This window comes from Macrotis lagotis, chromosome 1, assembly GCF_037893015.1.
Source record: "Macrotis lagotis isolate mMagLag1 chromosome 1, bilby.v1.9.chrom.fasta, whole genome shotgun sequence".
NCBI classification, from domain to species: Eukaryota; Metazoa; Chordata; class Mammalia; order Peramelemorphia; family Peramelidae; genus Macrotis; species Macrotis lagotis.
The window spans coordinates 756,712,783-756,740,110 of record NC_133658.1 but is presented as its reverse complement, the minus strand read 5'-3'; the positions used below and the strand labels follow the sequence as shown (position 1 = coordinate 756,740,110).

General features: G+C 36.1%; 1 protein-coding gene across 1 annotated transcript in view; it reads right to left on the bottom strand.

Moving 5' to 3' along the window:
- Positions 1-26,217, bottom strand: part of LOC141506593 (mitochondrial intermediate peptidase-like) — a 134,720-nt gene extending 108,503 nt beyond the window's left edge. Inside the window, 2 exon segments of the mRNA XM_074213503.1 lie at positions 21,901-22,296; positions 26,019-26,217. Of these exon segments, the coding sequence (XP_074069604.1) occupies positions 21,901-22,296; positions 26,019-26,217 (595 nt within the window).
- Positions 26,218-27,328: the final 1,111 nt, after the last annotated feature.

Sequence of the window (27,328 nt, the reverse complement as noted above, 5' to 3'; positions counted from 1 at the left end):
ACTCATATAGATAGACTCCCTAGTTGCCCTTTGTTGTGCTGAATTTCCCTGACTCACTGGTTGAGATGGAAAATTGGGATATTTCTTGCTTTCTTTTGCTATTCCTGGTTCTCATCTATCACTGACACTCAGTAATCTCTTTTTCCTTTGAGGTTCGCTCAATCTATATCTACCATCCAGTCAAAATTCTGATAACTATTGTATACAAACCTCCATGACATTCCTCTTTTTCCCTCAATGAATGCCTGGCTTATGCCTCTCTCCTCTCCAAACCCTGTTCTCATGCTAGGGGTCTTCAACATACATATTGTTACTCTTTTGAATATCTTTGATCGCACAACTCCCATGTTGTCAGTAATGTCAAGTAATACAAAATTTAAAAAAAATACCTCCATTCCCTCAATCTCTTAATACTGTCTTAGTCTATCACCTCTGCACTCACTATACTCTCCTCTTTTTCTCATCCTGACTCCTTATTGAAACAGCTGAATTCAACACTGTCCTTTTCTATTGAGTACTTTGATCCCTTATGCATAGCAAAGCCTCAGTCTTGTATCACTCTTATTATCTGCTGCTTTCTTTCTTTTATATGGATTGTTAAAAGAAGGTGGAGAAAATGATCAACAAGATAAGCCTGTCTAATTTAGTCTACACTCCATGTCCCTGCATGATGGTAATAGGGTTGCTGTAATGTTGGTGTACAGAACTATACTTCACCTCTCACCAGAATCACATACTGCTATCTGAAGACTCCTAGACAAGAGACCTCAGTAAGAAATTTTCTCTCTTTAAAATTTTTGTTTTTAATTTTGGTTTTTGTAAGGCAATGGGGCTAAGTGACTTAATCCAAGATCACACAGGTAGGTAATCATTAAGTGTCTGAGGCTGGATTTGAACTCAGGTTCTCCTGACTCCAGAGCTGGTACTCTATTTAAAAGGTCCCTTGAGTCACTAATTCTTCTTACTCCATGGTCACATAGGAGATTATTCATCATTTCTTTTGCAAGTCCTATGTTTATTATATATGATCTGAAGTAGACTGACCCTAGCTTGCCACATGGTTTCCAGAAATGATGATTAAGCTTTCTGTATGGAGAGGAAGACACTGGTTAAATTTTCCTCTTCAATAACAACAGAATTACCACATTTGGACTATAACATTTTAGTCTCCAATGTATTAAATGAGAATCAAATGTACTAAAAAGAAAGGAAAAAAAACCTCATACAGAATAAGGTAGCTAGGTAGAATAGCAACTAGAGTACTTGATCTGGAATCAAAAAGACCTGAGGTTAAATCTATCCCCAGATACTTGATAGCCATATGACTCTCAGTAAATCACTATAACTGTCTGCCTCAGTTTTCTCCTGTATATAAAACGGAATATCTACTTCAATACTCAAATGAGTATTCTAAAACACCTTGCGAAAAGTTAAGAACTACATAAATGGTACTGTTGCTATTGCTACTGCAATTACTCCAGAACTGACAGTTTTGAAGGTGTTGAGAGTTTTAGTTTCATAATATCTCAAATGACTCAAAAGATGCACAGTATATTACCAAAGTGGTAGTGGAATTGATATCCTTAGCTACCAGAACATAAATTTCTACTTTCTGACCTTTGTAAAATCTTTATGAGAATTAGATCCCTATTATATTCTATTTTATAACAGAATATTAAGACTTCTCATGAATATATTTGTACTCATTTCATTAGGACAGAGGATATTAAATAAGATGTTTTTTTTTTATGAAGAGGGAATGAAATCAGAAAGAGCTTCTGGGAGAATATAGAGATAGGGCTCAAATCTTTGTAGACTCATCAGCTCCTGTTAGGATTCAATGATTTCTGATTTAGATGGCATTTAGAAAGAAGGCACCTTAACTTTTTGATGTCACTCCTAAACTCCAAATATCCAAGTCTATAGGTAACTTTTTTTCCTTGTAATGTATTAGTATTGTCCTTCCTTTGCTAATGCTCCTTTGATCTTCCATTGCAATCCTTGTTATGTCTAGTTAGGAATACTGATTACATGCCAATATCCTAAAAGGACCCAAGTACAAACTCTCCATTTTCTGATCAGGCTGAACAAAACCCTTAGAGAGCTACCCAAAATAACTATGTGAAGGAAGAAGCTCTGATTCAAGACCACCAATCTGACAGTCTTTACTCAAAAGCCCTTGGATTCAAGCTCTTCTATTGCAGTTACAGTGGGCAAATTTTGCCATAGCCAGTAACTCTCTATTTCTTGAGTTTGTTCTTAGTAATTAAGGACATATTCCAACCCTGTGGGATAACATTGTTAATAAGTATATCACTTACCTATTCTCATCCCTCTTTGAACTCTCTTTAAACCTCTTTTACTTCCTCTCTCCATACTCTATTAGATTTCATCTAAGGGGCAGCTAAGTGGTGCAGTGGATGAAATGCTGGTTTTGTAGGCAGGAGGTTGGGAGTTTGAATTTGGTCTCAGACACTTGAGACTTACCAGCTGTGTGACCTTGGGCAAGTCATTTAACCCCGATTTCCTTGCATACAAAGCCATCTCCATCTGCATCCATATGACTCTGGAGAAGAAAGTGAGGCTAGTGATTTAGCACAGTACACCCTCAGATAATTCAATTCATGTATTTGTCATGGCATCACCTCTCTGATGTCATATCTTCTTCAAGAATGAAGAATAAACATCAACATTATTAGATTCCATCTTGACTCCTAATTTGCTGATAATATTTAGTATACTTTTGTCTGGATTTTTTCTCCGGGGGCAGCCAAGCCTTACCTTTCCCAGGTCTTCAGTGCGCATCTGGACACAACCAGCATGTTCGACAAAGAGAGTCACAGGGCAGAGGAGAAGCAAACAGGCAGCTTTATTGTTCTAACTTTAATGATCACATCTCTGAATCCTTCCCTTTGTCCCTCCTGCTCCCTGCAATTATACTCTTGCCTATCAGCAAAAGCCACGTGAAATGGCAATAGTTTCCAACCAAGGAACAGCAAACAACTCGTGATTCAAGTGTGCACCAATTAGAAAAAATGCTCGTCCCTGCCCTGTTGCATGCCAGAAGAAGGCAAACAATGTTAGACCACCAAGAGGAAGACTGGAGCTCACTTCCTGAACCAAGAGCACATACCAGAGATGCCTACATGCAGAACACGCTGTACTTCCCTGTCCCTGTGTTTCAAAACACAAGGACTAAGGTCGTTCACATATACCCTCAGCAAGTCCCCAGGGTCTCATTGTTTTTCAAGAGGAGCTACACAGTCAGCCTCTAGTCTCCCACCATACTTTAGTTTAGTATAATAGTTTAGTATACTGAGTTTAGTATACTGAAGTTCTTGAAGGAAGGACAGTTAGATGGTATAGTGCTGAGCCTGGAGTTAGGAAGATGAATCTTCCTGAGTTCAAATCTGGTCTCCGATACTTGTCAGCTATGCGACCCAAGGCAAGTCATTTAACCCTCTTTGCTTCAGTTTCTTCACCTGTAAGATGAGTTGGAGAAGAAAGTGGCAAACATGCCAGTGCCTTGCCAAGAAAACCCCAAATAGGTCATAAAGAGTCATATATGACTGAAAAATGACTGAACAATGGACTCTTGAAGGACCAGTTCATTTCATTACTTTGTCACTGTGTATATTGCTTCTTGAAGAGTGATTAATGCTGTTGAAATGTTATCCTTATTCATAACTCTGCCACAGTCTACCATTAGTGATATGTTTAATTAATGAAGGTGTGAATGATGTGAATGGGAAAGGGTAACATCTAGGTATAATGGAATCCCATTAATGTTTCAGAGCAGACTGGGGAAGGTCAGGGATTACAGTGACAAGAAGCCTACTTTTAATTCCTTGGTCTTTCTGGAATCCCTAATTTTATCTCTTAGAGTCTCATCCTATCTTTCTATTCTATAGAAAGGCCAGGGTCTTCTAATGAATTGACTGCACATAAGAAACTTGTCTTTTGTTACATCTACTTGATGGCTCTTCTGACTTTTATGCCACTGATCCTTAATCGACCCTCAAGATATACTGATGATTCCTAGCTCTCATGGCCCAGGGCTGAATGGAAATGAGTTTTGCTTTTATTCAACTGAATCAAAGTAGATTTCAAGAAAACTTTGCTTGGAAATTAGGGGAAAAGGTAACATAAGACAAGGCATAAAAATTTTCATGGTCAAGTTTCAGTGATAGAGATATTCTTCCCTTTAATTCCAACTGAATATGTCTAATTTCTAATTAAAGCCAGTCATGGGGAACAGAACCAGAGGCCTTCAGGGAAGTCCACTGGATGGGGAAAGAAAGGAAAAGGAAGAATGTCTGAGTGTGTGTGTGTGTGTGTGTGTGTGTGTGTGTGTGTGTGTGTGTAGCAAAGTGATTATTCTAGTGTAATGGAACAGGGATCCTTCCCATCTTTGCTTTTGTTGCAGTTGTCTTTTCCATAGCACATGTTCATTAAATAACCCCAAGCCTGATTGATAATAGCTTTTCCCCAATGTTTAACCCAATTTGTTCTAGCAGAAGCTAAATACCAACCTAAGAAGAAGGTATTTCAGTTTTTTGATGAACTTTCCACAGTGCCAAATAGTATGCTTGAGAATGTGAACACATCCCAGTATCTAACTCCTTATTCTTCAACCCCAAAGACATAGCGTTTGAATATTTCCTGGCATATTCCATCTTAATACTTACTAATTAAATGCATTTCAATAAATGTCTTAATGTTGCTGGGGGTTGACGTCACCAATTTAAGATTGAGAGATCTGGAATGGAAATAGAATTCACACAGAGCTCTGGAATTTATACCTGCTCAGGGTTTATTATGGAAGCCTACAAAGTATACAGATTAAAACCTTTTCTCCTACTGGAGAAGCAGCAAAGAGTTTGCAAGCTGCTTAGCATAACAAAAGACAAGACAAGGTTTGTTTGGAAGACAAGAGACAGGCAGAGAGAGACACAGCTAGGTAGAGATTTGATTTTTATAGTCCTGCTCATTCTCTGGGTACAGAAAGGGTCAGGAGACTGTGGGGTAAAGGGGAAATCCCCCCCCCCTTTACATGACAGGTAAAAGGTTGGAAATTGGGAGTTGGGAATGAGAAGATGTTACAAATTTTACATTAATAACAGAACAATAAGATTTAATTTACATCACAGAGGCAGTTAAAATTTTTACAAAATTTAATAGTATAAAGGATTACAAAATCTGTTTCCAGTTACAAATCTCCTATGTACATAACTCCCTGCATCATATTTCATATCTTCCTGAATCAATAATCTTCCTGAGATTCAGTTTCTTCCTCTATAAAATAAGTTTAATATTATTTGTACAATTTACCATGCAGGGATGTTGTGAGAAATCAAAAAGTACTATATAAAAGAAATCTGTTAATATTCTTTCCAAAGAAGATAGCTACACCTTCATCTTTCTAGGAACTAACTCAGGGATGATGACTGAAACCCATCGGCTGAACTGGCCAGATCAGGGCACAATAGTTACTTGTCTTGATTTCCTCATCATTACTTTTGGAGTATGGATAGAATTGGACTCTATCTCTATTTTACTATATATTCTTCAGGTCACTTTTTGTTGCTGGACTCAATCTCCAATAAAATAAAGACCTGATCAGCTCTTGGGGAAGAGGCCTAATGATTTTCAGGGGGAGAAAGGGTCCTGAGGGGGGGAAAAAACCAAACAATAATGGAGATTTTCCATTTTATTATCCCTTTCTGATATTTAGACCTGGGCTTCATGCAAATATGAGAGCCCCAAGGGTAGCAGATCTAATTGTCCATCAAGAGGCATCCCCAAGAGACAGAGAAGAGAGAGATCCAGCAGGAACCACCAGCTTGTCCATTTTATCCTTCTGATGTTCCTGGTCATTGAATTAGGGTAATTCACAAATATAGTGATCAGAGGTAGGACAGAAGCTAACCTACCTGGACGGAGCTCCTGCTTTTTAATACCCCGAAATGTGTTCAAGAGGAAATTGGGGCAAAAGAGGAAATGAAAATCTAAGTACTCACTTTTCTTTGTGTACTCCTTTAGCTCACCTTTCTCCATTCCCAAGAATTCCTCACCTTCAGGGTTTTGGGTATATTTAGAGCAATCAATCATCCCAATTTATTCATGAATCAAAATAAGTATTCAATTATAAATAAGTTCTTAGGTAGAATTTCCTATTCTCCAAGCACTGTACTAACTACTATGAAGGATACAGATATATAAGATGTAGACTCTGCTCTCAAGGAGCTTCCACTCTAACTAGGGCATCAGTACATGGAAAATAATAAATAGAGTAGAGATGATTCTATACATCTCTGCTCTACTTATTGTATGATGTTGATATTTGATTTTAGATAGGAAAAAAGGTTCCTCCTTATTTTTTCTTTATAGGGCCCTATCAACAAAACAATAGATGCCGCCCTAACCAGAAAGGATTAAATTTTTAAGCTACTGCCCCTCATCTACAAGTCCCTGTTCTCATTTCTGCTCTTCAAGTTACTACCTCAAAAAAATAAAAAGGTCATTCAGCTAGTAAGTTGTTAAATGCAAGAATTCTGATTCCAAGTTACTACCTCAATCAATGTATATGTAATCCCTGAACTGAGTTATTGGAGTTACTTTATTTGAATTTACAGGGGTACTATAATAATGATATAGAAAATTATGAATGTAGCAGAAACAAAACCTGTAATCTTTTAATGCTGTTAAAATCTGGGAATATTGTTAAGGGTGTGGAAAGGTCTTTGCTCTTGAGTTGTAATTTGACTCCTATTGTTTCATTGTTTAATGTAAAATTTATATCCCTGTATCCTCATTTCCAACCTCTACTCTTCAACCCTCTAACTGGTTCCAGTCATATGGGGGGCGGGAGTTTCCCTTTTGTCCTTGCCCAGATAAGGGGTAAGGCTATAAAACCTGAACTGGACCTCTGCTCTATCAGTCTTTCCAAATCTCCTTATTTCCCTTATCTCCCTCTTGCTGTCTCTGTCTCAGTCTGCCTACCAAGCAACCATGCCTAGCTTTTGTTATTCATTCTGTCTTAAGTGCTTGTGGACCCTTCCAGAGAAAAAGTTTTTTTAACCTGTTTACTTTGCTATATTTCATATTAATATCCTGAGCAATTTTAACATTCCAGAGAAACCATGCCAATTAATTTATCTTTCAGTGACCCCCAAATTCCTATGCTTATCTGGTTATCCAAGATCCCATTGGCAACATTTTAGTGACTTTAGGAAGGGACCACATTGAATCTCTCTGGATCTCCTAAGAAACCTATGAGGTGGGGGTGGATAAGTGGCACAGTAGATAGAGCACCAGCCCTGGAGTCAGGAGTACCTGAGTTCAAATCCAGCCTCAGACACTTAATAATTACCTAGCTGTGTGGCCTTAGGCAAGCCACTTAACCTCATTGCCTTGCAAAAAAACTAAAAAAAAAACTAAAAAAGAAATCTATGAGGTGAAAGACATTCTCTGAACTAGACCTTTTTCCTGGACCAGACTAGATCAACCTTGAGGAAAACCTTCCGAATTTTAGGTCTCTCCTTTGCACCTGGGAATTTTTGAGGGAGATTGACTATGAGGTTTGCTGTGTGCAAGTCCTTGAAGACTGTATTTTGTGGTGTGCTTGGGTCTGGACGCTGGTGTTGGGGTCCACAACCCCCTACAGGAAGGTCTGCTGTGTGCCAGACAATGACCAGTAAAGGTTTTCCTCTTAATTGGTGAAAGTTTTTTGAAGCTTTTTAGTGTTGAAGTTAGCCCTCACATGCTGGGAGGATTTTAAAAGTTTGATTGACATTTGAATAAGGAAAGATCAACTAGTTATAGATTTTCTCTCTGTCTCCATCCTGAAAGGACAACTACTTTTTTGTTTCCACCTTTTCTCTTCTCCCTGTCTCTTTGAAATGCTCACTCTCCCTCTCTGTAGTGCTCCCCACCCCCACCCCAGGATGGTTGGGGGGATAGAGGGGTGAAGAGAGTTCTCACCCTTTTTAGTCTCAGAAGCATATTCTGTGTCCTAGCTGGATTGCATATCTATACTTCTGATGACTTGATCTAACCCTATAGCTTAGAAATAGGGAACCTTCATACCTTTTTCTTGGATTGGATAGAAGGGGGCCAATGAACAGTCTTTTCCTTAGACTTAACTTGTGGTTACTAATTCTCCATCCCTTAAAGCCGCTCAGGCTAAGGAGGTCCCACCCTTGAGAGGGGAGGTAGGGGATGGTCAATTAGTTAAGAAAAAAAAAAGAAAAAAGGGAAGACTGAAATTTTTCTGGGACTAGGAAATTCACATTTCATTTTTAATAAAACTTGTACTAATAATTAAAATCTCTGTAATAGTACAACTGGATTTGAACTTTAAAAATGTATTTGGGGCAGCTAGGTGGCACAGTGGATAGAGCACCAGTCCTGGAGTCAGGAGGACCTGAGTTCAATTCAGCCTCAGGCACTTAATAATTACCTAGCTGCATGACCCTTGGGCAAGTCACTTACCCCCATTGCCTTAAATAAATAAAAAAAAAATTTAAAAAGAATACATTCAACTATATTAAGGAATTTTAACTATTCATTGGCTATTTTAAAATCTTAATGTACATATGAGATTCCTCAAGAAATTCTAATTTATTCTAAAAATTATTTTTTTATCTAATTGGTTGATTCAAAACTTAATAATGTGTGTTTGTGTATTTAAACATCAATCAGATGTTTTCACACCTCTCCATTGGCCTGGAGAGATGGCAAAATGTTTCTAGGTTTGAGATTTTGATGCCAGTTAGGGTGTCCAAAAATCTCAATTTGATTAATGTGCAACCTTTGTTCAAAAAGAATTGTCTTTATGTTTGTGTCTGTGTGTCTAAACTCCCCTGTATGTATGTGATTCAGATCTGAAATAATTCATGATTGTTAACTGAGTTAAAATGTTATTCTTTTATTTTGAATTTAATTGTTTTTAAAAGGCTAATTTAAAATTAAGTAATTAATAAGATTAGAGCCTACCTCCTTACTAGGGAATTTTAATACCATTTGACCTCAATTAGAAAATTCCAAAGACTAGCTAGTTGTCCTTTGAATCAAATTAGTAAATCAGGTTTAAATTATAAAATAAATAGCACAATTTGTGTTTGCATTTGAAAGTGTTTAGGAATACCTTTTTTGTGTGTTATGAATACCTTTGCAAAATACCTGTGAAACAACCAAATAATTAATTGAGATTTTAAAATATTTTCTTGGGTTTAGAAAAATGTAGCTAATTGTCACTTATTGTCCTGAAAAGGGGACTGGAAGACTTTTGATAGGAAAGATCCCTTCCTTGTGGTTAAAAAAAGAAACATGTTAAATCAGAGAGTAATTTAGTTACCTTTGAATTCAAAGCATTTAGAAGTTCTGTAAAAAATTTGGGAGTTTATATATTTTACTAAGAAGAAAAAATATATAATTGAGATTAATTGTATGTAAAGAAATGGAGCTGCTAGGTGGGGCTAATATTGATATGATATTGAATAATATATGTTATTGAATAATATATAATTATGTTACCAAGGATATTTACTGATTTCTTTTGGGAAAGAAAATACTGTACTAAAGTCTGTAATTTAATTTGTTTTGATGTTAAATTAATATTGGTAATACATTGTCAACAATCTCACAAGGCCTTTTTGTTGGTAAAAGAAGGAAGTCTGTAATTTTTGTCTCTCATCACATATTTATGGAAAGTGTGTGTGTGTGTGTGTGTGTGTGTGTGTGTGTGTGTGTGTGACTGAAATTAAATTGTACTTAACATCTGTTATTTGAAAATAAGAAAATGCATTGTCTAATCTGATATTCTTTAAATTGGAATTAATACTTCTGAACTATACACTTCTGATCAGAAATCAGTCTTTTAACCTTCAACTAATAGTTATAAAATGTCAGTTTGCTGTGTCAGTACTATCTGGTCATCTCGGTGATGGTACCAGTGAATTCCTTACCTGGTCAACAAAACTCAAGAGACATTTTGAATAAGGAGAGAGAAAATCCTATTGTTATTTGTAAATATTTACTCTCCAGCCTAAGTGAGATTCTTATCAATAGGAATTTTAAGCAAATATTATATGTTTGAGAGAATCATATTGTAAAACTATTTCATCTAGGTGAAATCTCATTGGTTACTTAATTCAGTTTTTATTATTCTTTGTTCTTTCTGTATAAAATGCCTCAAAATTTTATATCAGGGTTGGCCTTTGGAAGGATGCCACCCATCCATGGGTTATTGGTTAAAGGATAAAACTTCATTTTGTAAACTAACCTTGTTATTCCATTTGTAGCCTAAGAAAATTATGATTAACACAGATCAATTTGAAGCCTTGTAACACTGCCTACCATCTATAGCATGAATAAGAATTAACTGGGGTTTTGAAAAAATTATCATAAGATTGAATCCTTAGGAATTCTCATTTTCTTCTTTTTTTATTGTTTAGCTTTATTCTAAGGGAATGAGATGCTAGCATCAAAATCTCATGTTTAATGTAAGTTAGTAATTATATGTTTAATTTTGTAGAAGTAAAAAAATGTAGATTTCTTCCCTCATGTAAATTGCAAACAGAAAAAACAGGAAATTGGAAAATATGTCCTGATTGTGAGATGTTTTCTGCTGATGTATGTGTGTGTGTGTGTGTGTGTGTGTGTGTGTGTGTGTGTGTGTGTGTGTATGTGTGTGTGTGTGTGGGGGTCCACAAGTAAAATGCAGAAAAATCTCTATTAATTATGTGATATGCTTTTGTAAACTTGTAATTATTTGGTTATCTCTTAAGAACATATAAAACTATTTGAATATTATAAGAGTATTGAAGTCTGGAATTAATATCTGATTACTTTGTAAGGATAATTAAAGGGAAATATTAAAACCAAGAACCCATTAGGATTCCAAATATTACTAAATAATGTATAACATAATAATAGGAATATTATTTTGTAAATTTTAATAACTCATGTTAATTGAGGAATTAATAACATGTGTTTGAAGTCATCTAAAATGTTCTCATGGTTTTAAAGAATTCTGAAAGTAATCATTTGTTTTTTGAATATGTCTAGTAGTTAAATAGGATTAATGTGAAGTTGTCTTTATAGAAGTTTCTGGCTATATATGTAAATTATATATATATATATATATATATATATATATATATATATATATATATATACATATCCCCAAACTGTAGTAGCTGTTTGCTTTTACACAAAAGTACTTATGTAACATGAAGAAGCTAAAATAATAGTGATAATTTGAGATTTCTCTGTAACAATCTCTGCCTAATTGTTATGTGAAAAGTCTGGAGATAATGGGCAATATCCTAGCCAAAGAAGATATTTAATTATTTTAAACATAGTAAATAACTAAATTGGTTCATTGCAAAAACTTTCTTTTATAAAAAATTTAGTTCTAAATGTGAACTAGGATTATGGTATTTTTACATCTCAAATTCATTTACAGTACTGTCCTTAGGTACATGAGCAACAATTGAATTATAATTCACTGGCATGCTCTTGATTCTTCTTAGTGCTCAAGTCATCTGAAACGCTGGTTATAGGTAATTAATATATGGATAACTGATCTGTCTGACATCAAGAATGTTAAAATAGAAAGACAACAATGTGCCAGTGAAGCAATTAAACCCATGAGGTTTGATTTTAAAGCTGTGGATGGTGGTCTTTGAGAGAATGATCTCAACCTCAGTTGTGGTAGGATTCTCTTAAGGGAAGCACTAAACTGGCAGACATGGAACTTGACTCATTGAAAAGGATTATCTGGAACCTCTGCCTGTAAAGGACATATAATTCATAAGGGAACATGTGTTCATGTCCATCTCTGTTCTTTAATAGCAAATTGCCATAATCATTCCAGGTGCACTATAACTAAGTATAAGAGTGAGCCAGTGGAACTCAAACTTCTAAATCTTTAATGATTAACAAATATTTGGTCTTGGCTTTCTTTCTTTTTAACATAAGATGTGAACTACTTTAAAAGAGAGAGTCATTCTTCAATTAGTATTTTTGTTCATTCAAAACATAGCCAAAGTTAAAATGAAACTTTTGTTGCAAATTACTTATGGGACATGTACAATTTTAAAATGCTTATTCAGTACTTTTGTTTATACTATTCTTGAGCTTTTGGTTACAACTTAATGTGGTATCAATAAATCTGTGTTATATTGGGAGCCATGTTCTTATAAAAATATTCTGATACTTGCTTAGTATCATAAAATATAATACCTGTTCTTTATAGACCTTCTAGTTTTTTTCCCTTATTATTGGGTTAAATAGCTTAAATAATTTAACTGTTAAATAACTTTCTCTGTTAAATAGCACTTTCTGTTAAAATATATTTCTCTGGTTTTTGCTTGCCTTTCTCTAGCTTACCAGCTGTACATCTCCAAGACTTGCCTCTGCAGGATGCCAGTCAGCTGTACCAGTCCTGATAGCAATCATTCTCTGGACCCTGCCTCAATAGAGTTCTTACTGCAATGCATTCATCTCCAAATGGACTCTGAAAGTCCCAGAAAAATCTGGATCCCAAATAATTTTGAGGAGGGAAATGATGTAGAGAATTATGAATGAAGCAGAAACAAAATCTATAATGTTTTAAGGCTGTTAAAATCTGGGAATCTTGTTAAGGTTTTGGAAAGGTCTTTGCTCTTGAGATGTAAAATGACTTCTATTGTTTCATTGTTTAATGTAAAATTCGTATCTTGTGTCCTCATTTCCAACCCCTAGTCTTCAACCCTTTATCTGGTTCTGGTCATGTAAAGGGGGAGGGATTTCCCCTTCATCTCACCTTCCCTTTGATGCTGATGTGACCAGAAATAAAATGTTGAACTTAGATGTTGAACACCTTGGGACAGAAAGAACCAGTTTGTAGCTTGCCATTAGAAGATACCTGGCCCAAGGTGCAAGACCGCTACCCAAGGTCACCCTTGCTCAACCTACCATAGAAGGATATTTAACAGGAAACACCAGCCCTTCTGGACTCTTCATCTTCTTCTTCTTGATTCTATCTTTTGATCTGCAGGATGTCTACATCTCTCTTTCCTCCTAGGCCATAAGCTCCCATGCTGGCCCTCTCTCAAATTTCACTCAGCCTATTCTTAAAGTACCTTTCTAGGAGTTTTAACCAGTATATTTGTAATAATTTGCTTTAATAAAATCCTGAGCAGTTTTAACATCCCATAGAGTAGGCGAATTCTTTTGCTTTTCAATGGCCCTCAAATTCCTATGCCCCCCAATCCCAGCATCAACAATAGAAAATTTAACCCCATTGCAAGAGTATCAGTGTTGTAAAATTCTAGCAAAAATCCTTGCATAAAATAGGGGTGTTTTAGTATTAGTAACTGAATGGCTAAACATCCCAGGTCAGTTAGAGAAGAGGGCTTCAGCTAAAGTTAATTGCTGATAACAATCCTTCCACTTTCAGTGCATGTGACTCAAAACATCTTGGAATTCCCTTTTGATCCAAACTACTATATTGAAGCAAGACTTTGAATCTTTCTGTGGAGTTCCATTTTCCTATATCTTTTCCACCTGTTTAGTTATACCCTTGCTTATAGATCTCATAGAAAAAATTTTCAAAGTAATGAATGGGGAAATTTGCCAATATTGAGACATTTTGTCATTAGATAAAAGCATCTAAACTACTGTCAGCAGAAAGAATTTTGCTATTTTTGCTTCCTTTTCTATGGCATAGGTAAGAATTAGTGTTAATGTACTGAATATATCACAAGCATAGGATTCAAATTCCTGAAGAATCTCATTTTTTTTGAGAATGATATCAGTATATTTGGTTAAAAGTAAATAAAAATTTGTAAAACAAAATATGTAAAATTATTATGTTTATAAGATTTAAGTTAAGAAAACCTCTATGGAGTTTTGCTATTGTTCTAAGAAATAAGATTTCAATAAGAAAATATTATGTTCTAAAGAAATTCATGTATCACCCTACTTGGAAATCTGAATGGTCTTATGACTGTTTTGTTACATTTGAAATTAGTAACATCTATTGATTTTAAAAAATCATCTAAGATGTTCTAATTGTTTAAAAATAATTTTAAAACAATGGTTTGTGTTATATCTATTTTAAATAATAACTGCATATTCTACTAACAAAATTTTTATTTTTTTATAAAAATTGATTCTAGATGCAACTTGGGATTATTGTACTTTTTATATCTCAAGGTTTGTTTATTTCATTTTTGAGTACAGTCCTTAATGTGCCACAATTGATAGAATGAAGTATCAGTTTTTCTTTGATAATATATTGCTGCTGTCACTGTAATACACAACACATTGTGGTCTTGTAGACTCTAAGGTTTAGAACTAAATTTTTTATTTGATTGTAAGAAAATTATTATTATTATTAAAGACCTCATGAGACTGAAAATTGAGCTTCTATCTGAGTCTGAGTCTGGGTATTGAAATTTAGATGGATTAATGCCTATGAGGATAGGAACCTTATGGGGTTTAGACTTGGATAATGTGGATGACAATCTCATTGAGCTAATTGGGAAAGCAACTATTCAACAAGTTCTGAGATTGGACTTTTCCATCTCTCTTTTCCAAAATATGACATTTGAAATGCCTCACCTGGTAGATTTAAAGCCTGACTCAAGGGAACCTGGTCACCTACCTAACCTCTGCCTGGAAAATAACAAGATTCTTTAATTATGTCAGGTGGAATTTATGCCATTTTTGGTTTACAACTATCTAGATCTAATAACCAGCTAGGTTAGTGTTTAATGTTGGCAATTGTTGACAGCTATATATTCCTATGGGAATTAAGATCATTGTAGCTTTTCAAATTGTAAGAGGATATTTAAACAAATATAAATGTTTTGCAACATCAGCATATGAATCTCTATCATAACTATCTCAAGTTCTATTTTTAAGGAAAGGAATGTTAGTCAACCAAGTATCTTTGATTCTTTTTTTAAACATTGGAAAAAGATTAAAATTGTTTTATTGGCAAATCACATACTAAATACACACTATTCTAATATGATTATCAGATGTATATGTTACAAGCTCAAGCTAATTTGGCAGTCTTTAATGAATGCACTTTCGTAATAGAATCCTTTCCTATTTGTGATCAAGTTCTCTATGTGACAATTGTAAAAACAAATTGTGATTTCTCTGATTAAAAAAGTTCTAAATTTCATGCTTTTTTAACGGGAAAATAAGATTTGACCTGATAAAGTTTGTATTTGAGATATTTCTTTTACCCAAAAGGAAGATAAATACAAGCAAACTGAATTTTATGTGAAGAGCCTGGACTCTGGAGATAGAGAAGCACATAAGATATCTCCAGAAGAAAGGAAATGGACTAGAATTTTATGTTATTGTTTTCTTTCTCCCTCTGTCTTTCTTATTTGTACAGGCTGTTTAATCAAAGCAGATTGTCTCTTTTTGATCTCTGTAATTTGCTCCTTTGACTCTGTAAATGTGTAAAATCCATGTTCGTGCCCTAATAGATCTTATGTTGCCTGCCCATATCCTTGCAACCCTAAGTTTCCAAGACATGTTATTTACCTTTCCAAGATGCCCCTCATTTCTCCTTCCTTAGTTGATCTGTAGGGATGTCATGATGTCATTTTTGATCAAAATGGGGGGAATATCAGAATAATAATAATAATAATAATAATAATAATAATAATAATAATAATAATAATAATAATGTGTGTCATTCATTTTTGAAGAAGGCCATGACATCAGGAAGCTGATGCCATTACAAGCACATGAATTGGATTTGAGTTGAGGGGATGTGATGCTTCATCACCAACCTCACTTTATCTTCCAGAGTTATCTGGGTCCAATGACCAGATATGAATCAGGATGTGTGGTAATTGTGGTTAAGTGACTTGCTCAAGATCACATAGTTAGTAAGAGTCAAGTGGTCAAGAGTCAAGTCTGAGGCCAGATTTGAACTCCCATCCTTATGACTCTAGCTGACCCTAGGGTAATAATAAGTTTCTCACAACTATTCCTAGTCAAAGATTGATTTTCTTAGTTGTTGTGAGTAATGGAATGTGCCTTCTCTAAAACTTAGAAAGGAAATTGTCCTGCTGTTCTTTTACTTTAACTTCTGAAAGAATTTGTCCTCCCTGAGAAAACATGATATTATATAAGGATGATCCTCTTTTTTTATCCTTTCCTCTGATCTAGGTGGTCATTACCATAATGGCCTCCAAATATAGGCTTATGGTAAATTGCAAGGAACAAAACTCTGTCTAAACTGTATTTTATGTCATTTTCTAATCTTATATTTTTAAAGTTAGCAATTTTAGGGTTTACATATTGTTTCTCATTTTACCTTATTGAGTCTGTGATCTAAATTTTAATTTCTTAACTAATATGAGATGATTTTGAAGATAGCTACTTTATGAAATTGAGTTCTGGAAGTACAATTCCTCTTTCATCAATACCTCTTTATTTCTCTTGCTATTCTGGATCTTTCCCCCCTAAATGTGTTGTTATTATTTTACTGCACTCTGTAAAGTATTCCTTTGATAATTTGATTTGTATAATATTAAAAATGTAAACTCATTTTATCAGCACTGGAGCACTGAATATTCCTCCTTCCATTTAAGCTGCTTTTCATTTCTTTAAGGAGAACTTTGTAATTGAATTTTTGCAATATTTTGTATGTTTCAGTAATTGGATTTCCATATATTTTATGTGTTTTGCAGTTATTTGCAATAGGATCACCCTTTTCATTGTTGCTTCTTAAATTTTATTATTATTAAATAGAAATGATGTAACTTTTTGTGATTTTATTTCATATCCTCCAATTTTGCTGAAGCAAATGTCTCAATAATGATTGATACTGCAGAATTTCTAAGTAAACAACACTAACAAATAAGGATAGTTTTTTTAAATATCCTCTATATCTAACTTTTTGACTTGAATTTTGATCTCGTCTTATTTTTATTGATAGCATTTAAAGTATATATAAAATAATGATGGGAATAATGGACATTTTTGCTTTGATCCTTGCATTTTTAGCAATAGTTCCACTTCATCCCCATTGTATATGTTAACTTTTGGGTTTTGATATATACTTGTTATGATATTAAAATGTTCTTCTATAACTGCATTTTATATGGCTTTTTAAAAGCATAAATGAATTTTGTATTTTTACAATGACATTTTCTTTATTGATTACATAATTATGTTGCTTAGGATTTAAAAAAATTTTTAAACTAATTTCTTTCAATTAATAAAGATATATAGGGGCGGCTAGGTGGTGCAGTGGATAAAGCACCAGCCCTGGAGTCAGGAGTACCTGGGTTCAAATCCGGTCTCAGACACTTAATAATGACCTGGCTGTGTGGCCTTGGGCAAGCCACTTAACCCCATTTGCCTTGCAAAAAAACCCTAAAAAAATAAAGATATGTGTTCTTTTTCTTCCATTCAGTCCCTTAATTGAGAATGCAAAAAAAAAAAAGCAAAACAAACATGTGAACTCAAATCTCAAAGACCATTGGAATGGGATTCCTTTTCTCATTAATGGGAATAAATGTCCTGAACTTTCTTGAGTTTCAGAGTAGAGTTGGAGAACTGGAGAGAAAAAAAGAGCTCTTTTCTTTCTCTGAACTCCTTTAATCTCTTACATTCTTTTGAACCTCTTCAGACTCTGCAGTCTGCTTCTGGCTTCTAACTTCAAGAGAAGACATTCAGTGCCAACCCCACTTCAGATTAATAAAGTAAATCAGTAGACTTCTGGGACAAATCCAACATGAGAAGAGATGGCAGTATCCAACATGTCCTTATCCCCAGCTTACTATACTAGAAACTTGGGGAAATTTCCCTTTTGGGTGAGATCTAGGATTTTCCTGATTTGAGTTCTTTGCTCCCTATGAGAAAGTTCCTTCACTCTCTATCACCTAGTGTATATTCTCTTATGTACATTTTCTCAAATTTCTGCTTTGACTTGGATAAACAGATTTCTTAGTTCCTTATTATGAGTATTCATTGTGGAATTTGTATTTTATAGGAAGGGAATCAAGCCTTGGATGGAAAGCTTGGGTTCTTTTTTCCCTGTTAATGAACAGCAATCAAAAGTTTAGCTTGAACATGAAAATCACTTAGACTAATAATATTTAAGGGAATAGATAGATTTTATTCTAGCCCAATATCCTTTCTCACTAAGGAAAAGTGACTAAGTTTTTTCTCCAACCTCCTGCCTCTCCTCTTAGTAGAAATTAGTCACCCTTGGAGAAAATGGAAGATGGGGAGAAAAGGCTGTGAATAACAGTTGGTTGGATATTGGTGGAAATGAATTGCCTCTTCTTAACTGAGACTCTTTCCCTGGATGATGACCATGAGGAATGGAACAGAAGCAGGATAGGTGGTCTGGAGGGTGCTGCCAATCCCAGGACTCTGTGCCCATTTGCTTATTGTTGAAAGTTGTTGCTGGTGGGTTTGAGGAAGGTGGGCCTCTTCTCAACATCTCCCCCATTTCAAATATCCCCATTACTCAATAGAACTTGATCATCTTCTCAGTTCCCCTTGTTCACAATTTAGCTATTGTTCTTGACTTCTCATTGTCTCTCACACCTTCACCCATATCTCAATTCTATCTAAAATCCTGTCTTTTGTGAAAAGTTTTTCCTAATTCCCATTAATTCTCATGTATTTCCTCTACTAATTATTTCCTATTTATCTGTATATAGTATTAGGTTATTATTTTGACATAATTGTTGCATCTTCTTCCATTAGATTGCAAGCTCCTTGAGGGCAAGGACTATCTTTTTTTCCTTTTTATGCATACCTAATACTTAGTACAGTAGCTAGCCCATAGTAGGCACTTAATGTTTATTGACTGATTGTTAATTTGGGGTATTTCTGATGGTTGAAATGAGATATCTGAGCTCTCATTTGGAGAACTCATTCATTTGATGTATTTTCTGTTAAATTCTAGCTTGAAGATAATGCTGTTGGTTTTAGAAAACTCCATGGAAAACTCCATTTATTACTATGTTTTCTAGAGGTTTTTTTAAAGAAGAGAAATTAATGTGCTTTGTTGAAAGTTTTTTCTTCTCTATTGGAATAATCATATGATTTGTTGGTTTTGTTATTGATATGGTCAATTATGCTGATACTTTCTATAACAATGAACCAGTCCTGTATTCCTAGTATAAACCACATGGTCAGTCCTTGTGCTATATTACTGTAATATTCTTGTAGTATTTTGTTTAAAATTTTTTGCTTCAATATATATTAGGGAAATTGGTTTATAATTTTCTTTCTCTTTTTTGACTCTTCTTGGGCTAAATATTAACACCACATTTGTGTCAGGAAAGGAATTTTGGAAGGACTTCTTTACCTGTCTTTATATTATTGGAACCAATTGTTTTTTTTTTAATATTTGGTTGGAATTCATTTATGAATCTACCTGATCCTGGGGATTTTTACTTAGGGAACTGATTTTTGGCTAACAATTGTTTTAATTTTCCCTATATTGGTGGTGAATTCACCCTTTTCATTTCTGATAACATGCCACAACAGTATTCTATTACATTCATATACATAATATTAAGCTGTTTCCCCAATTGTTTGTTTCCAATTATTTACCTTTACAAAAAGAGTTCATATAAATATTTTTGTATCTATGGGTACCCACTTTTTTGAGGATATAGAGCTGGAAACAGAATTGCTGGGTCACAGGATAGGCATAGTTTAACAGTGGGTATTTTTTTTTTTTGCAAAGTTCCAAATTGCTTTCCAGAATGGTTTACATTTCCACCCCTATTCATTGCTGTGCCAGTTTTTTCCATATCCCTTCCAACATTTGTCTTTTTTCTTTGTCATCATCTTAGCCAATCTGTTGTTTTAATTTACAGTTCTCTAAGTGTTAGTGATTTAGTATAACATATGGTAGGGAACTCCCAGGTTTGGAAGTATTCAAATGAAATAGGAGCTATCTATAATCATTATAAGCAATGATGAAGAAAATCATGGAAAATGATTATGAACAAAATCATGAAGAATAAGAGAAATACAAATTAAAACTAAAATAACTCCAATGTCCTACTTCAAATTCATCAGATTGATAAAAATGACCCTTGAAGAAAAAAGCAATTGCTTGAGACTATGGGAAGACAGGCATACCAATGAACTTTTAGTGGATCTGTGAAATGATCCATTTGTTAAAGTCAATTAGCAAATAGTCTTTAAAAGTTATAAATGTCCTTTTCCTAACTTGTATAATGGGAAAAGCCCATAAAATGAGGCTATATCTCCCTATCAAGATTCTAGGGGTACCCCAGTAAGTTTTTCTAATGTTATTAGCTTGAGTCATCATTCAAGTAAATTCTCCCCAATATCAATTACCTGTGATGAGCACTGTAGTTTCATTTAAACAATTAACATTGGCTACATTTTATAAAGGAATATTTCCTACAAAGTTATGGCAAGAACAGAAGTCACAAAGTGTTTCATCTCCCTCATCTTCAAACTAGAGGCAGAGTATCAATCACCATAGACTCTGGGTTCACACAATGTATGAAGATCATTTTCAAGTGTGACAAGACTTATAGAGATGAGTCTATGTCCCCTGACCACTAAGTAGTCAGACAGGTAGAGAGATCTGCTTCAGGGTTCATCTTCTGTCTCCTATGTAGTTGACTTCTTCCATATTCTGATTGTACTCCATCTCCTAGACATCTGAGACCAACTATTCTGAACTTTTGAAACTCACAAGATCTCAGCATTCTATATCTTCATTTAAAAACAGAAAATAGTAGATTCAATAATTCTAAAACCAATAATAAGTCCTGTGCTCACAGGTCACATGGAAGCAGCCCAGATTAAGAGATAGAGAACTGCAGTCTTTTTTCCACTTTGGAATCAGAGCAATCATTGTCTCACTGAAATACATCCCAGGTGCATTTTCAAAGTACCACCCAGCCCCCCATCCCTTTCAAATTCAACAGTCACTTAAAAGTCTTTTCTTTGCCACATGATTAGAGCCTGGGATCAGTCACAGAATGTCTAAATGTTAGTTATAGTGTACTCTAAATGAGGTAGCAAGTCCCTTCATCATCCATCATACCTTTCTGAAAGCAGAGGTTCCCTAGCCTCTTCCATGTGGACTGGCAGCAAGAAAAGCATGCTCTGAGGAAGTGGTCTATTATCCAGGATTCTGTTAAAGCGTGCAAACTCAGTGTTCTGAATGTCCTTCATTATAGAAGACCAAAATGACATCTCTATGTTTGAGACAAATTACAGTGGGTCCCACTGAGGTTGATTAGCTCAATATGAGCTTGGAACACTCTATCAGGGGTCAGGAACAAATAGTCCATGTAAACACCTGGAGTGCTTACTCTAAACTCATGGATATCATGTTTACTTTGAGTTGTTTCAATTCTGCCTTCTCATATAGTACCCTTACTGATGAGGGCATGCTGTGCTGGACAGTCCTGTGCCAGTGTCTCTGATGCTGAAAAATCAATTCCAAAGTTCTTAAGAGAGACCTTCAGGGTGTCCTGATATTGCTTCTACAGAACTCCTTGTGAGTGCTTGCCCTGTGTGAGTTTTCCATAGAATAGTCTTTTTGGAAAGTGTACTTTGACATTCTAACAACATAACTAGCCCATCATAACAGCACTCTCCATAGTAATGTTGGAATGCTTGGCAATTTAGCTTGAGAAAGGACCTCAGTGTCTGATATCTTCTGTTAGGTGATCTTCAGAATCTTCTTAAGAAAATTTAAATGGAAGATGGCAGCATGAAGGCAGGAATTCCCAAAAACTCATTCCCCCCGAAACTCCAAAAGCCATCAAATTATGACTCTAGACAAAATTTAGAGAGGCAGAACTCACAGAAAGACTGAGTGATACAATTTTTCAGTCCAAGACAACTTAGAAGTTCTACAAAAAGGTCTGTTCCAGTGGGACCAGCAGTTGGAACAAGCTGCAGCACAGCCATAGCTGTAGAGCAGGCAGGCAGGCTGGGCACTTAGGTACATGGCAGAGGGGGCAGTTTCTAGACCTCTTGGTCCAGGGATCATCAAGGCAAGCTGGAAGGGGTAGTGAGAGAACTCTGCCACACCAGAGTAAGTGCAGAGCAGAGCTCTGGTCTCAGAGCAGTCCTGTGGTGAAAACCTGCAGCGGGAGTCAGCAGAGCCACCCAGCACATCTAGAGCTCTCAGCTCATAGTTGGTAAGATGGTTGGGGGAGACTGCAGAGGTCTCTTTGCTCTCACTGGGGAAGAATTCAGCTGTTTGCCCACACTCAGATCCAGGTTGCAGTCTGGGCCTCCATAGCACCACTATAGCAGAGCAGGGCCCATCCTCACAGCTCCAGGGCAGAAGGGAGGGCCTGAACACAGGCAAGAGAGCAGTCAGGGTCTCTCATTAGATGGTCCCTGTGGGTTGTCCCAAAAATCCCCCAAAGCCTTAGAAGTACAGTAAATCAGTCATAGGCTGAGGAAATGAGCAAACAACAGAAAAAGAAGAATCTGATCATAGAAAATTACTTTGGTCCCATGGAGGATCAAAATACACATTCAATTGATGGCAAAATTAAAGTTTCTGTATCCAAAAGAAATAGAGAGAAATAGAAAATGAGCTCAGGCTACAGATGAGCTCAAAAAAGATTTTGAAAAGCAATTAAGGGAGGTAGAGGAAAAAATAGAGGGAGAAATGAGAGAAATGCAGATAAATCATGAAAAACAAGTCAGCAACTTGGTGAAAGAAATAAAAAAAACCTGAAGAAAATATATTAAAAACCAGTTTAGGCCAAATGGAAAAAGCAACCCAAAAGGCAAATGAGGGAATCAGGGAAGACAGCAGAATTGGCATTTTTCAAGAAATAATACAGCAAAATTGCCCTAAGATCCTGAAAGCAGAGGGTAAAATAGAAACTGAGGGAATTCACTGATCACCTCCTGAAAGAGATCCCAAAAGAAAAACTTCCAGAAATATTATAACCAAACTCCAAAATTCCCAAGTCAAGAGAAAATACTAAAAGCTGACAGAAACAAGCAGTTCAACTACAGTAGCTCTATAGTCAGGATTACACAGGATCTGGGAGGATCTACATTAAGGGTTCACAGGGCTTGGAACATGATATTCTGGAAGGCAAAAGCTCTTGATTTACAACCAAGAACCAACTACCCAGCAAAACTGAACATCCTCCTTCAGGGGATGAAACAGAGGACTTTCAGACTTTCCTACTGGAACAACCAGAGCTGAACAGAAAGTTTGATCTCCAAATACAGGACTCAGGGCAACCATAGATGGGTTGGACAAGAGGGACTAATTATGAGGAATTTAATGATGTTGAACTGCTTATATTCCTGCATGGGAAGAGGATACTGATAACTCATATGAACTTTTTCATTTATAAGAGAAGTTAGAAGGAGCACATATAGATAAGGCACGAGAAGGAGCTGAATATAATGGTATAATACAGTAAAAAGGTGGAATCAATGGGTGATAAAGGAAAGTACTGGGAGGAAGAGAAAGGAGAGGAGGAAGGGGCTAAGATATTTCACATAAGAGTGAAGAAAAGACTTTTACAATGGAGTGGAATGGAGGAAGGCAAGGGGGAATTAATGAGCCTTCATTCTCATCAGAAATGACTCAGAGAGGAAATAACATTCACACTTAATAGAGTATAGAAATCTATCTTACCCTAGAGAGAAATGAGAGGAAAGGGATGGGATAAGGAGGAATGGGGGGAGGGTAGGGGGGCATAGGTGATAGAAGAGAGGGAAGCTTATGGGAGAGGGTACTCAGATACAACACACTTCTGAACAGGGACAGGATGTAAGGAAAGAATGGAATAGATGAGAATGGGGAGGAATGGAGTGGAGGGAAATACAGCTTGTGATAGCAACTTTGGGAAAAATATTGAAGCAACTTCTCTGGTGGCTATGATGGGAAAGACAACTCATCCTAGAGACAGAGCCATTGAAATCTGAACACAGACTGAAGTATACTTTTTTTCCTCTTTCACTATTCTTGAGGTTTCTCATCTTTTTTTGGGGGGGGGTGTTATGATTTCTCTCACAACAAGATGATTGTAGTAATATAAAATAAATCAAAAAGGAGAATTTAAATGGAAGCAATTCCGTTTCCTGACATGATGCTGGTGGACTGTCTAGGTTTCACAGGCATATAGCAATGAGATCAGTACAGCTCTGTAGACCTTCAATTTGGTAGTTAGTCTAATACCTCTTCTCACTCACACCTTCTTTTGGAGTCTCCAAAATACTGAATCAGCTCTGGCAATGCATGTGTCACCCTCATTGTCATTGTGTACCTTTTTTGGAAAGAACACTGCCAAGGTAAGTGAATTTGTCCACAGTTCTACTTCTTCATTTGCTACAATTGATTGTTCCACATTTGGATGGTATGGTGCTGACTGATGGAGCACCACTGTTTTCTTGGTGTTAATTGTTAGAACAAAATTTGCACAAGCAGCAAAGAATCGATCCATATTTTGTGGCATCTCAGCTTCAGAGGCTGCATTGAGTGCACAATCATCTGCAAATGAAGATCATGCATCAGCACTCCCTCTACTTTGTTCTTGACTTGCAGCCTTTTCAAGTTGAAGAATTTGCTATCAGGGTAGTAGCTGACTTTGAGGCCATGTTCATCCTCATTGAAGGCATTTGATAACATGGCTGAAAACATCATGCTAAAAAGCTTGGGAACAAGGACACATTCCATTAGTGACTGGAAAATCTCGAGAACATTGTCCATTATCCAGAACCTGGACATGCATACCATCATGAAATTGATGTACAATATTGATGAGCTTCTCCAGGCAACCAAATTTTGACATAATTTTCTATAAACCCTCTGATAGTATCAAAGGCCTTGGTCAGATCTACAAATGTTGTATACAGCCTTCTATTCTGTTCTGGCATTTTTCCTGGAGTTATCAGGCAGCAAACATTATATTGAGTATTCTTTGACCTTTTCTGAAGCCACACTAGTTCTCAGGGAGGTGACCATCTTCCTGGTGAAGGATCAGTCTATTGTGAAGGCCTCTGGCAAGAATCTTACCAGCACGGAATAAAAGAGAGAAACCATTGTGATTGTCACTGGACAATCTATTTCCTTTACCTTTATAGAGATGGACAATGGAGGCATCTTTGTATTCTTAGGGAATATATAACTTGCCATATAACCTGGATAATTTCAGTCAGTTTTTAGATGAGCAATGGACCCCTACCAGTAGAATTCAGCTGGAATAGAATCAGTACCAGGTGCTTTGCCACTTGAAAGGAACCTAATGGCATTCAAAACCTCTTCTTCAGTTGGAACTTTAGCTAGGGACCAATTGACTTCAGCTTGAGGTAAACAGCCAGTGGCTTCTGCATTGATTGATGATGGTCTGTTAAGAACACTTTGGATGTATTCACCCCATCTCTCTAGGATCATGTCCCTAGCATTAATCAATGTGGATACATCAGCACTGAGTAACTGAGATGAACCATAGATCTTTGGCCCATAAAGAGCCTTCAGAGCATCATAAATGCATTTTGGTTTGTTGCTATCTGCATTAACACTGAATTTCATCTGCCTTCTTTTTTAAAAAATTACTTAATAAATTTATTTTGAATTTTACAACTTCCCCCCATTCTTGCTTCCCCCATCCCCCACAGAAGGCATTCTGTTAGTCTTTACATTGTTTCCATGGTATATATTGATCTCAGTTGAATGTAATGAGAGAGACATCATATCCTTAAGGAAGAAACATAAAGTATGAGATATAGCAGAATTACATAATAAGATAACTTTTTTTTTAAATTAAAGGTAATAGTCTTTTGTCTTTGTTCAAACTCCACAATTCTTCCTCTGGATACAGATGGCATTCTCCATCACAGATACCCCAAATTGTGCCTGATTGTTGCACTGTTCATCAGCCTTCTTACTGAACCACGAGTCCTGCATCTCTCTAAGCTTCGCAGCCTCCTCAGCCGCAAAAAGGGGTGGAGGCCCCAGGTGGGCCGGGGCTTGGACCTGGCGTCCACCTCACTGTGGTCTGTGCTGTCCACCCTGCCCAACGACAGCGATGATGCAGAGGAGCCGTGGTAGCGGCCCCAGCCCCCGCCCCCGGCCCAGCCTGGTGGAGGAGGAGAAAACACCTCCGCCCACCGCCTGTAGAGAAAGGAGGCCAAGCCGAGGGGGAGGGCCTCGTCCTCGGGAGGAGGGGAGAACTCGGGCAGCTCCAGCATTAAGACAAGAGTCATTTCAAAGATCAAGGGGGCTAGTGTGTATCAACCTTCTTTTGACCTGCTTTTTTTGTCAGGTGCTCTCAGATCCTGTTTCTATTTCTCCTCAGGGAGGGAATATTAATGCAATGAGGTATAGGACATACTTTTTGCTGGTTTATATAGGTATTATAGTAAAGAATGAAGCTAGTCAGACTGCAAAAAGAGATTTCATCCTTTAGAAAGACTAAAAGTGTTATATTGAAGAATTGGGAATGTTCAGACTCAGAAAGTCTTTGGCAATGTAACAATGGGGATCAGTTTGATGGCATTAAAGATTTGTGGACTTAGAACACTGTATGGCATGCTCCATGCATGTGTATTGGAACACAGAGGTTCCTTATGTAAATGCCCAGGAGTGTTTGCTCTTCCCACTGATGTTATATTTTCCTAGTGTATGAGGGAGATGTTTTATAGTCACTTTTATTATGACACCATTGCATTTATTTTGAGGTAATTCTGCATTCTGATTAAGTAGAAACATAAACATATTTAATAATGACAAAGATTTATAGCTTTAAGTAGATGAAGAGGCTATGGTACCTTAAATTTTTGTTGCAGGGACTCACTGTGTAAATGGGGGGGATGCTTCCACATGCTACATTAGAAAGGAGATTAAAAAAGGTCAACTAAGATGGTGAAGCGTCTCAATTCTATCTTATATGAATATCAGTGAAAAGATAGCATGATGTTCACTTTGACGAAGAGTTGAGAGGACTCAAGATAACTATCTTCAAGTATTTGAATGACTGTCATGTAGAAAAGGAATTCTTATTATTGTTGTTCAGTCACTATCCCATTTGAAGTTTTCTTGGCAAAGATACTGGAGTGGTTTACTACTTCTTTCTCAGCACATTTAACATATGAGGTAACTTAGACAAACAAGGTCCAGTGATTTGCCCAGGGTGACATAATGTGTGTAATGGTGAATTTTAAACTCATGAAGATGAGTTTTCCTGATTCCAAACCCAATATTCTATCCATGGTATCATGTAATCTCAGAAGAAAGAATTAGGAGGAATATTATGAAATTCTAAGGGAAAATATTGGTTTGCTATTAAGAGATATCCAATAA